This window comes from Stegodyphus dumicola, chromosome 10, assembly GCF_044657685.1.
Source record: "Stegodyphus dumicola isolate Sdum_Otavi_A_Nest chromosome 10, ASM4465768v1".
NCBI lineage: Eukaryota > Metazoa > Arthropoda > Arachnida > Araneae > Eresidae > Stegodyphus > Stegodyphus dumicola.
In genome coordinates this window covers 107,584,114-107,597,937 of record NC_140777.1, presented here as the reverse complement: position 1 = coordinate 107,597,937, position 13,824 = coordinate 107,584,114, and the positions used below count along the sequence as shown (strand labels likewise).

At 30.1% G+C, this 13,824-nt stretch overlaps 1 protein-coding gene across 1 annotated transcript in view; it reads right to left on the bottom strand.

The window, feature by feature from the left end:
• Positions 1-686: 686 nt before the first annotated feature.
• The window catches only part of LOC118181585 (visual pigment-like receptor peropsin), a 366,047-nt gene continuing 352,909 nt past the window's right edge, over positions 687-13,824 (bottom strand). Inside the window, exon 6 of the mRNA XM_035350739.2 lies at positions 687-9,762. Within this exon, the coding sequence (XP_035206630.1) occupies positions 9,472-9,762 (291 nt within the window). The 3' untranslated portion in view covers positions 687-9,471. The remainder of the gene's footprint in view (positions 9,763-13,824) is intronic.

The window sequence follows — 13,824 nt, the reverse complement described above, 5'->3', positions numbered from 1 at the left end:
TTTTTTAAAATTTTTATTTCGAATACGTGAAACTTTTATTCTACAAGAAAATATAAATTATTTAATGGTTGAAAGAGGTTAAGTACAGTTTAAGTAGTAAATCACTTTGACTATAATTCATATCTATAATGACTGAACTTGCAGTGAAGATAAATATTACTGAGACTAATTCTCTCTCACTTCCGAGTTAGTTTTATTTCCAAACCTTCAGTTTAGTAACACTAAATAAGTTTTAAATTAAATAATACGGTTGTGATCCGATAAAAACGACCATTACTACATTATAGTCATTAATCAATAGTCAAGTATAGAAATTAAAGATGTCAATATAAAAATCTTGCTAATTTTTCTTTTCGAACTTAATTTATATATTTACTTTGTCTTCAAAGAAAAGCTTGTTTTGGATTATTGTTTAATTGTGTAACTCACAATTTAAATTAGCAAAGGAATTCTACATTTTGACACATATTCTATATTTTGGCTACATATTTGGCAATGGAATTCATTAAATTGGCAATGGAATTCTACATACATTGTAGGCAGTAAGCCCAACAGGCAGTTCTGGGTAAGGCTACAGTATAGATTGTGCCTTTTAGAATTGGATTTTATACTATGAGTCGTTATTTTTCATCATGAATTAATGGAGTATATCAGGAGCATGTTCGTTATGAAAGAAATGAAACATATTCTAATATCTACAAAATTTCTTTATTACACCACCACCAAAAATTTGATAATAGAGTTGGTTTTAAATACAACATCAATATATGCAAATATATTTATCTCTAAATATTCATTATATTTTAACACTAAAGATACGTATACTTATTACGACATTTTTACAAAATAGATAATATACATAAAAAAAGATAAAAGTAATAAAAAATAAAAAGCTCGCATCCAAGTAAATTCAGAGCAAAAAAGTAGCTTCATAGATATTTTAGGAGTAAAAAAAAACTAAATTGTTCTAAATTTCAAAATACATCAAAAGCTAATTTGTTACGCATTGCAGCTTATCATAAGTACGGGAGTAGTATGCTTTAAGAAAGTGTTTTTATTCATTGTAAATGTAAGCAAAATTATGTTTGATGCTTGAACTCTTGGAGATTTACTGAACATCTGGAAGCCTATTTTCTTACAATGAATTTTAAACGCTTTTTTTATGTATAAAAGCATGAGTCTTTTTATATGTTCTAAATCTGACGAAAATTTTTCAGGGTTATGCATATGTATTAATCTAATAGCTATGAATTTTATCCTAGTGCTATAAAAATATAAAATAGCTTTTACAACTGTTTGTGTTCAGTTGAATTTGTGAAAGGAAAAAAACTAGTGTTTGTTAAAAAGTATGTATACAGGAAGTTCTTATATGGCGAGAAATATAAGAAAAATATTTTATATTGCAAATATTTGTGTTTCTAGAAATATTACTGTCTCTGAAAATTTTAGTTGATTCTGTTAGGAATTTATTAAAGAATTATTAAAGAAAATTTTCTTTTAATGTATTACATTGCTTGTCCTTGAAACACACATTTTCGAGTAGCATACATTGCTTGTACTTGAAACACAAATTTTTGGGAAAAAGCCGTTCAATTTTTTCTTCTTTTAGTTTAGCCAACAGACACTTCAAATTCAACTTTATGATACGAGTATTTTTTGCTATTTTATATCTACTGTCTATATTCCAACACAGTTTTTGGAGCCTATATTGTTGACTTGAATTTGATCTGAAGTCTTTATGAAAATTTAGGAGAGCCAGCACTCGAGTGAAATAATGGAGAATATTCTCTACTAACGATAAGTTATATACTGCCATAAAAATCTATAGATTTTGTTACAAATTATAACTGTACGAAATATGAAAAATTATAGTACTTTATAATTAATTGCTTTCAATCAGTCGTAAATTAACAAAAGCCTACACATATTCTTGAAATTAACTATTTTTAAATCTTACATAGTAATGTTTATTAATTTAAAGCATGAGTTTCAAATGGATTCAGAGTCAGGCTAATATTCAAATATGAACAGGACTGAAAATAATTGAACCTTATGCCTTCTTCTTTTTAACTGCATTTAAATTTCATAATTAATCATGTAGAAATTCCCCCCTATTAAAATAAAATGATTTTATTTTATATATTTTTTATAATACGCATAAAACAAATAGTTTAAAATACATCGGTTTGTTAAAGGTATTCACATGTGATACGGAGTATATTAAATCAGTTCTGAAAAGTAGAACAGCTCTTTTGGAATAATTTATTTTCCAAGACAATGGTAAAAAATAACATAAAAAATGGCAGCTACATTTACGAAAACGTAGCAGAATATTCAAACACCATTAGTTAAAAAATAGAAGTAATACTCTTTTTAAGTGCAGAATTATGGCAGCATTTTCCTATTAAATTCAGAGACGGAATCTTTACATATTCTTCAGAACCACTTTAATCATTGAAATACTTTTAACTTATCATAAAAAGATTATTGCCTCTCAAACGGAAAAATTTCTTAATTAAATCTTTTAAAGTCACGTACTTTGAACTGAAAGTTGTATTTTTCTTTGGAGAAGTAGCAATAGGAAAAAAATTTTAAACTTTTTGCGTTACTTTATTGAGAGAATTAATATCAATCAGATTTTTAATAATCTTCGTTGAAAAATTATTCCTTTTATTTCTTGTGACTGACAGTTGAACCCTTGATTAATAGACGTGTGGTAAATCCGTGTGGTAAAAATAGACGTGTGGTAAACGTGTGGTAAAAATAATCGACAGAGCCGCTGCGTATTATTTCTTTGAGTATAGTGAAGAAATAAGAAATTTATTAAACGAAGAAAATCCTGAAAGGTTATAAAAGAATCTAAATTATTTTGCTCCACTATTGTCATCTGAAATAATAGCTTACGACGAAGTGAAAATTCTTCTCTCTTCATGAAAAATGTTTACTTTTTTCCTATGATAAACATATTTCATTTAATTTTGTGAATATGCGAACAACATATTCAGTTATAATTTTGTGTTTCAGTCATAATTTTGTGAATATAAGCGTTAAATATTCATTAATCTGTCACATAATCGAAATTGACTCACGAAACATGCAAACTATTTTTACATATTTTTATTTTTATCTTTCTTAAAGATTTTACTTTTGGATAGCCATTGGATATTTGTATGCAAAACAAAATGGGTAATTACACATATATTCATTTATAATTTTGAATAATGGTAACTACAACAAACAACATGATAACAACAATAATTTGGATTTCTTCAATTAGCACCATTTGAAATATGACAGAAATATTCAGCTACTAATGAATTTGAGAAGAACACAAAGCTTTATTTTTAATGGGCAGGTTTTGCTGTCACAGCGTCATATCAAAGCGTCTGCCGTTTTTCCGATCATTGGTTTTGTCTGATTATTTCTGAATTCAATACATTTTTCTGCATTCTCGCCGTGTATCTTTGCAGTATTACAAATGCTGTTAAAGAAGATGAGTTGATAAATTTTCAGTTAGAAGCCAGTCATTCAAATCCCTTTATGAAAACTCATGACTAAGAAATCCAGCGAACAGGAAATTCGCAACACCGATGGAGTGGCCTTGTTGCAGAAATTGTCCATCACTCTAATCCAGCTTGGAAATAATTTCTTAATATTTAGGTAGATAAATGTTGTAGTTGATGTAACGATCAATCTTTATAAGGGGCAGGAATAGATTCTCGGATATAATTACAAAGTAATTTAATACGGAAGTTATAGCCTTCACACATACACACACACACATATATATATATTATATGTGCGAAATGTTTTAAGTATATAATATATTATTTTATAACTTTTCGGTGATCCTCAGTATTACCAAAGGGAGCCTGAATATCACCACATGGAACCTCAAGATTCTGCTGAATACCACTGGAAAAATACTGACTTAAAAAAGCGGAAAACAACGAACACAGAATGAAAATGTTCTTTCAGTAAGAAAACTTCTACATGAATTTTATCTGTTTGGAAATAATATTACGTTAATTTTTCAACAAAATACTAATTTTTCTCGTAATATTAGTTACTTGGATGCACTTATTTTATATGTAACAACATCACACAGAATCAATTGATAATTAACACAAATAAATGATGTTTTGTATTTTTATACCAATGTTTAGAAATTTCGAAGCTTATTTCGAGTTATGTTTTGTAATATAAAGCGGAGACAGCAACTCTGAATATTAGTTTAATTTTAATTATTTAATTAATAATTTTGAATACTTAATAAATCAGTAGTTTCTTTTTAATTACAATTTTAATCTGATATTTATAATTCTTAAAAGTATTACTTTATTTCCAATATCACTAAATGGTTTCAATCACAGTCGATATAAGTTCTTTCTACCATTCCTTTTTGAGTCTAAACACAGGCTCATTTTACGCGCATGTAACAAATAACAGACTTCATCATTTTATATTTCCTTGCATACTCATTCCAAACTTATTGTATATCTGACGTATATCTCTAAAATATATTAACGGCATGGCTAATAAATCTAACTTAAAATGAAAGAAAATAACTAAATTTTATTGCTAACAATCATTTAAAAATACTGGCATGAGTTATAAAAAGCACGTTGATAGACATTTAAACACTAAAAAAATATTTTAAAGCTCTTTATTTTTACTGAAGATAAAATGCATACAATACAAAATTTAAGGTAAATATATAGCTCTTTTTTTGGCTCAATACACTTTTCTCAATACATGATTTTAAGTTCTATCAAACTTTATAATCAAATTTTGTTTAATATAAAAAAAAGCTAAAGAACTGAAGTAAAGTCAACTCTCAATAAAATTCCAAGCTAAAAGAATAAGAGTACGAACAATGTTAATGAAGTAAGAGCTTATTACGTATCTAAGAAGAACATTTCAAAAAATTATCAGTTAAGCTTAAAATCGCAAATCCTGTCATAAGTTTTCTATTCTAGAGAACTAGATTCAAACAACATTTCACTGAATTCTCCAATAAAAGAGGCATAAGCAATATTTAAAGGATGGACTTCTTCATCTAAATGAGTTAATGAACAGCTCTTACTTTGTACTCATGTTTGCTCTTTTGCTAAATGAATACACAAAGTTTTCATTTTATTTGGACGAATGCATATATTATAAATTTTGCACTTAGTTTACTTTCGGAATAAACTATGAACAGATATTGGACAACAGAGCATTCATAATTCGATTCCTTTCATGTCAGCTAAATGTTAATTTCTAATTTTAAATTAGCCCGCTTCTTAAAACAATGGTACTCATTACCTATTAAAATATTTTAATATTATTTCTTATTGTATTTTAAGCAAAATAAATTAAAGCTGTTTAGGGAAGAGAGCCAAGTAACAAAGTTTGCAAATTTGTAAATGATGACAAAAATTTAAGTCATGTGACAAAATGTAAGGAATTTTAGCAAAATATTTTTATGAAATAAGTAGTTAATAAAGTCAAACATTTAATGATGAAATCTTTAATATCATATCACGATCATTTTATTTCATTCGAACATCCGGATTTAGCTGAACTGTGGATTTTATTTTATCTTTAGTTTATGTAAAAAATTCCTGCCATCATTTACAATTTAAATCATTTACAATTTACATCATTTAATTTTAAAAGATAAATGGTATAATGAAACTAAAATATCATTTCTCTCAAATTGCTCCATTTTTTAAGTAAAATACTAAGCATTAACTGATATGAAGTGGAAAAGAATTATCCTTTGATTGTTTCTCTATTAGAGGAAAAATACGATAACATTGGAGGATAACTAATAAATAAATTCTATATATTCACTACTACAATTCTTATCTTCACAAAAATAAGCTTTTATTATGGTTCGGAGACTAGAGTTTATTCTTTTCAATATAGTTAGGTCAGAGTTAGAAAATTTAAGATTTGAAAATATTTCTATTAAATTTCAGTTTTAGAGTCTAGCAGAATTCTTGAAATGAATAGAATAAAACGCATATTTAATAGAAGTTTTAAAGATATAGACATCGCACGATTAAATCATCCATACTGCACATGTTAGTTTAACATACTGCACAAGTTAGAAAGAACAATGCCAGTTGCAATGTTGAATAATTGAATTTGGTAGAGTGAAATAGAAAAAGGATGTAGGTATTCTATCTTCATTTAAAATTATACTTTATATCTACACTATTACCTACTTAAAAAGAAATCTGTATTCTATTAGAACCACGTTTTAATATATTTTACTCTTTCACCTCTTCAGAATGAAATGATTTTCAGGAAATAAAATAATGCAGAATATTTCACAGGATAGTCGTTTCGTTCTTTTTCTTTTTTTAAATATTCTTTCTTTATAAAAACACAGCTTTATGTTTTCAAATGGTTTTGAGACTCGTAAAAACGTATTGCTAATGATGCTCGTGATAAGGTGATGACTGATTTATGTAGTGATGTTTTCCCCGCCAGATAATTATTGTGGGTTTGCTTCATTGAGTCATTGAATAAGAAGATGGCTGCGTATATTACTGTGGAGTGGGTATTTTTCGTGAAACATTAATTGTTTAGCACAGTCTTTAAAAGTAACATAACATGAATTTTAGGATAACAGCGGAGAGAAAAAATGATCAGACACACTACAGCTATGCAAAAAATCTAAAAGAGTATCCATCTTTTGTCAGTGATTCCTTTCCTTCCAAATCTAAACTATAGTAATTCACATGAATTATACTTAAGTTCATAATATATTTTAAAAGTTGGTTTTCGATGTGTATCTTGAACTCTAATAATTGGCCACATTTCCTACAGTTTTTTATGCGCTAAATATTGATGTATGTGTCTCTGTTTTACCCTAGGTTACGGAACACTCAACAAACATAGAATTGATAAATTAACAAGGTGAGGCATGCTATATAGATCACATGTATATAAAGAAATTTGAAACCCAGGAATGTCGAAAAGATTTGAACGCTTAGCTCACCCAATTTGGAATTACCAATTTTTTCATTTTTTTTTCTTACAGTAATATCCGAAATGCCTACATAAGAAAATCCGAAATGTCTACATAAGAAAGATTTACTCTTTAGAAAACGTGGAGAGCAATACGGAAAGTATTCCGTTGAACTATTGATAAAAACATCTTAAGAAGGATTTAAGACGGTATGGAAAGTTGCTTCCAAATTTATTTGAGGCAGATACTTCCAGCAGTGGTTTGTGAATGGTGCTTTATTGTCAAGTACTACAGTAAGCTGTAGGCCACATGTCATGCTGTAAGGAGTGTAAGGATTTATAGCATACCTTTGCTCTGTGTCTTTTTGCTGTAGTAACAGATTCAGCTAAGAAATGGAAGACTCGTGGTCCCATTATCGGTGTCCAGCCGATTTTTTTAGTCTCCTGCTTCAAAGACCTAATAGTACCTAAAAAGTGGTGTCCAAAATAGAACGTGAAAGACGACGAACTCATCACCGTCTGGCTTTGGCCGACTAGTTTTCATGCCTCTTCCAGTTTTTCTTTAATGGAAGTGAACGGGAAGAATTACAGGACTATTTTTGTGCGTCTCCTTGTGCTACAGCTTATCATACCTAGCCACTAACTGGGAGATCCTTGGTACGATTCTCCAAGAGGGCGCAACTGGCTTTCTTCGCTTTACGAAAGCTCTGTAACCTGTACAAAATTTTCATGTCGAGTATATTGTAAACGTTGATTCATTCTTTTGGGCAATTATTTGTGAAACAGCCTGCATAATACATTTTATTTTCGTTTCCAGTTATGCTCAAAAGACCGAAGTAAGTAATTTTAGAAACAAAAAATTACTTTATATTTATACGAGTGAATAGTTGTCCTTTGAAATATATAAAATCTATTGAAATTCCTAAGGCAAATGGGTACTCATTTAAAACTAACCGCATTTGAGTTAAAATTCTTAAAAATCATTGATAAAATTGTTGAAGGGATTTAGGGTGCTTTTTTTAATATATAAAATGCGTTTACTGTAGAACAAAAGAATTCCAGATATGAAAATAATTTTTAAGTATAACCAAAGATTTATAATTATCATTATTTCGCCTCATATTTATGTAAGCTTCATTTATATCAATTACATAACTGCAACTCTAGTTCTCCGAAAGCTTATTTTCGTTTTTTAGTATGAGTCCTAGTGGCTTATGATAGAACAAAGCCATAGTGGAATATGCAATACAGGAAGCCAGGCTTCACATTGAAGGAGGAGAAGGAGAAGAAGCCATAATAGTTTACTAAAGAAATGACATACAGTATCGTTCTAAGTCAAAAATAACTAACAATTCGTAGTCCGACAATTCGTAGAATTCTGAAAAGAATTGATTTATGGAAAACGGAATCGTTGAAAAATTTTTAATAGCTGCCAGTCCTTTGCGGCTTTCTCGCTGCTTTAATGTAAGGACGTTTATCTTGAATCTTTCGACAGCAGCTCTGTTCTGATATTATTGAGAATAGAGCTATTCTTTTTAAATTTCAAGTAAAGTTTATTTAGCTTGTTTCATTTGAAAAGTTCTTTTTTTTTCCATTACAGAACTTTTTTGCAGTTAATATAATCGTACATCTTCGCGAAAGCAACTATAAATTCTATTTCGAACAGCAGGAGCAATATTGTTCCAGCTGTTATTTTGTAAATTCTACGATTCTAATACTTTTTATACGAATTTACGAATGTTAGAAATCTATTGCAATATGTCATGATTAAAGCTTAAAAAATATGATGAAAATAAGAAGATAGTGATGTATTTCAGTAGCTTTATTCCTGATGAGAAAGACTATTTCCCTTTCTCTCTCTATTATTTTTAGAATATAAGGTCTTTTGACATATAAACTCATCACGTAATCAGGATAAATTATCTTAAGCTCGCAAAGATAAACTTTGATCGGTCGCAAATAACACTTCAGACATAACAGTTTATTATCAAAAGTAGCTTGGCAACAGGTGTTCAGGAATGCTAGAATGACATCAAACTCTTATTAGGAACGCTCCCCTGGTGGTATTTATTACTTTCTGCTTTAGTGTGTGATAATATTTCGAGGGCGACCTAGGAACTCTACTCATATGTCCTAGAATATCGTCAAGGTTTCAGGGAAGTTACGGTCACATAAGGAGCTTCTGACAGATTAAATGCATGCAAAACAGTTGTATCATTATAGAAAAATAAGGAAGTTAAAGAGAAAACACGAAATTCACAGAAAACGATTAAAAACAGAGCCTTTACGAATGATAGCGTGACTCTGCATATACTTGAAGAGCTTTTACTCCTTCAAGCGGTTAATCTAATGGCATATATTTTATCACACCACCAAGTTGTGAGTATTTCACATAGGAAAAGGTAACTCCCGAAGGTTAAAAGTGTAAAGAAGAAAGTTATACTTTCGAAGATATGGAAACACTTTTTTTTTTCTAACATAACGGATTACTTCTTGGCAGATTTTGGCTTATATGGCGTCGTTGTCTGCAGGAGCCCTTTCTGGAGAATCAGGCAGCTCAATACTTTCAAAAGGAGTGTCCTTGCAGCAGAGTAGAGTGGCTGCTATTCCGGACCTAAGTCGTGGATTGGTGAGATAATATATAACGGGATTGAAGACAGTGGATGCTTTGGCAAACAGCGGAGGTATCAGAGTTAAAAACGGAGGGACCGTTTGGGGAGGAGCGAATATAGTCCACAAGCATAATACAGCGTATGGTGTCCAGGCCACTAGGAATGCAACGATTAAGATGAAGGACATCTGAAAAGAAATCTGCAATTAAAATAATAGTAAAAGTGATCTGGGTAGATTTCCTACGCCAGGACTTATTGTCGCACAAAAATTGACAGTAAGATAAGATGATTAGCATATAAAAGTCTTATAAGCGTACAGATTTCACCATTTCTGAAATCAATTAAAGAATAATAATTGGCTAAATTAAAAAAAAATAAAAATTAAAAAAAACTTATTTTTTATTTATCAATGATAATTCTATCATTGCTAAATAAAAGCAATATAGTAATTGATTCAGTTATACTAAATAATTTAAATAAACACCAGTTCTCATTAAAAGGAAAGAGAATTAAAATCGTTTGGTTACATTTCGGAAAATCACGAAAACGCGGATGTGACATCCTGCCGCCATGAAAAGGGCCTAGAAGGTGACTACCAAAGAAAAATGATATTATTCTGCATGAACTGGAAAGCGGAAAATTTAGTTTTATTTCCCACTTACATTATGCAATCATCCAAAGAATATGCTAGATATTGACAGAAGCCATTGCTGTTACAGAGAGATAATTATGACAACAAAAATAAATTACCATATTTAAGAATATACTCTCGTTTTTTTTTTTTTGGTCACATTTCAAAACTAGCATTTCCAATTCCTCAATTAAACAGTTACTAACTTCTGAAAAACATTCTTATTATTCTTTATTAAATTATAAATATAATTAGTGATTTTTAGTTCCTAAACGAGGCTACAAAAGAGTGAAGTTTGAACAAAATTCATTTAAAATTCTAAGGATTCTGGGTTCAACTTTATGGGTTCTTCTTTTATTTTCAATATCAGCATGAACATACTTGTATAACAGATATACATTCTTTTACAGTAATGAAGTTCCTCCAAGAAAATATGTTTTCCGCTGGATAATATAGCAGTTCTTCAAACTGCTGGGAACGTGAAACATGAAAAAGAATCTCAAGTGTACTTTGAGCCACCAAATCTCAAAGAAATAAATATAATTGAACATTTGCAGATTGTGTTAAAAGCGAAATTTGGTCTGTAACGAAAGCAAAAATGAACTATTAAAGGATAAATAATAAAGGATTAAAGGAAAAATTAAAGGATTAAAGGATAAAAAGAGGAAACTTAAAGGATAGAAGATATAATTAGTGACGTGTTAGTATTAGAAATCGCAAAAGAATTTTATAAACCTTAAAACGCTTGAAACCCTTAAGGGTAAGAGATTTAACGGCGAAATGCAGAAGATCAACACTGCATTTAGGCCGGAGGTAACAAATTTCTCACTCATCGCTGTAACTATAATGGTTCGATGCTGTAAATATTACAGCATCAAATTTCAATTCTATCGCCTCTTCTCTTTAAGGCGTGTTAAAAGAATGATTTCTTTGATAGAAAATAATGCAGTAAAAGGAAGAATAGGCTGCTTGCATAACATTAAAAATAATCAAGCATATCTAATACAATAAATGAAATTGCTTGCAGGCTCTTGCTTTTTTAAAAGCAAATTAATATTAAAGATACGTATGTTTATGACATCATTTCATCGCTCCATTTTCACAGTTCATGTTTCTAGAGACATTAAGTTAAGTAAATTCTGCTTTTAAACATTTGGATATACCATTAAGTAGATATCGAATTAAGCCAAAAATTCTGATCTTAATTTTATGTGTTAAGAGTCTTGAAATTTCGCTAATGAGTATAATTTATGTTCTTGCTATTCGTTTATTAATGATGGTTTCACATTTTTTACAAACCTTTAACAGATGGAGCGAAGTATTTATTACATTACCTCATAATATTAAAAATTTGCATTAATTTTGTCATTTAGTAGCATTAATTTTGTTACTGGAGGTGAAAGAACATTCACCCTGTCAAAATGCGTCTAAATTCTTTTGTATTTAAGTCAATGCCAATATGATGATGAAACTTTCCACTTAAAACTTGAGGAATCTTATATATCACCAGGTATTTTTTAACTTATTAGGCTGTAAAGTTCTAGTTAATTTATGGGCCCTTTCCAACTAGAACCTTGGAGAACAGTGTAGCACTATTCGCTGTTCTTCTTACGATTATAAAAATAAAGTCTAAATAAGGGTTAAAATACTCGTATATTCCACTCAGATAATAAAAACAATTGGCCCCTCTCGGGCTTACAGGAAAGCCTCTACTAGTTAGAAACAATAAATTAGTTCCACAACTAAACCGCAATAAGTTATCCAGGTTCGTTTCAGAAGATCCATGCTTTCCCTAAGCATCACAAGGAGGACATGACAGACTACTGAAATAAATATAAGCAAGAATCTACAATTAAAACTCGTTTATGAATCCTTGGTTAACATAAGTATAGATAACTGGGATAGCTGGATCTAGGTCGCTACAACATTTTTCTCTTAAATGTAATCAAAATTTCAAATTGTTAAAGATATATTTTTCTTCTGGGCATTAAACATTTTATAGTTTTAAACTATTTGTTTATTAATCACTACGACAAGCATATTTAACTCATTATGTCACTAAAATTCCTCATTTTAAAACATTCCAGTCTTCCCAAATTTAGACACTTTAAATATTCAAATTTCTAATCCTCACATTAACCTTTAAAATTATTTAAGTATTTTCAATTTTTACATTAATTACAAAATTTGTAATTCCTTTTGTACCAATTAAATTTGGCTAAAGTAAAACACTATCCTCACTTAATATAATATACTATGGTATCAAAATATAAACGAAAAACAACTCACGGCGGGAAGATTACCAGTCCATTTTTTTCTTCACGCAGTCAAGAGCCGAAACTTAAGTAAACAACATTCAAGTTCTTGCCCTCAAATATCTAGCTAGAATATCGGCACAGCAAAAATCTTGAAGTACTCACAGTTATCTCAGGTTATATATTATTCTAACCCACTCGCACTGTAATTATTCGAGATCCGTCGAAAACTTTCCGTTGAATTTACCACTACGTTAATCCATAAGATTACGATGAACTTAAACCACTAAAGAAATATCCTTCCAGCTAGTCCGGCGTGTTAGCTCCGCTATGGTGGTTGTTGCTTAACAAGTAAATCATAGGTTCGAAAATCTGAGCCGACACTTTTTAAAAACACCAACATTTATTTTCACGACATTTCTAATTCTACAAAATCTTAAGTGCAACTAACAATCAAACAGAAAAACAGACGTAGACGTAATGATGCATCACGTGATCCTCGTGACAGACGAATTCTTTAGGGTTGCCACAGAAAGGCAGTGTGTCGCCACAATTCTCCCACCTTTTGAGTGGATGGCTATACACTCAAAACATAAAACTTACATCAATATAAATGATGGTTATATAACAAAGAAAATTACTTAATACTTAAATCATATTACTTGAAAACAAAATTAATGCTGAGGAATAATACAACAATAATAGCACAAAAATTAATCATAATAACTCAAAGACATAAATTATATTATTCGTGATTTTACAACTCTACCACTACTGGTGGTGAAAGGAACTTGCCCATTTTGAGTATTATCTATTATATTATCCAGTTCCAATCTAAACAATCTCTGTATTGGTCTCAAGAACTATGAATTATTACTTTTTACAAGAGCAACTCTTATGTTGCCATCTAGACCAGGGATCACTCGAATAACGCGTGCTAAATTCCAATATGCACGGTTTTTATTTTGATCCTCCAGCAAGACAATTTCTCCTACAGAGAGAGGTTTATTTTTGTAATTTCTGGTAGACTGCTGTCTTAACTGCCCTAGATACGCAGAGTGAAATCTCACTCTTAACAATTCTCTCATTCTCTGGAGATACTTCGCTCTTCTACTCAATTTTTCTTTGTCCACATTGTCAATATCAGGTACACCCGACTGTGGAGTTTCATGCAGAAATTTTTCTGGAGTTAAAGGCAAGGGATCTTCAATATCGTCAGACACGTACGTAAGTGGTCTTGAGTTGACAATTCTTTCACAATCACACAAGACGGTGAGTAACTCTTCATAACCAAGAGAAGCACGACCTAAAAATTTTCTTAATATTTGTTTTACAATTTGTATTAAACGCTCCCACCCACCAA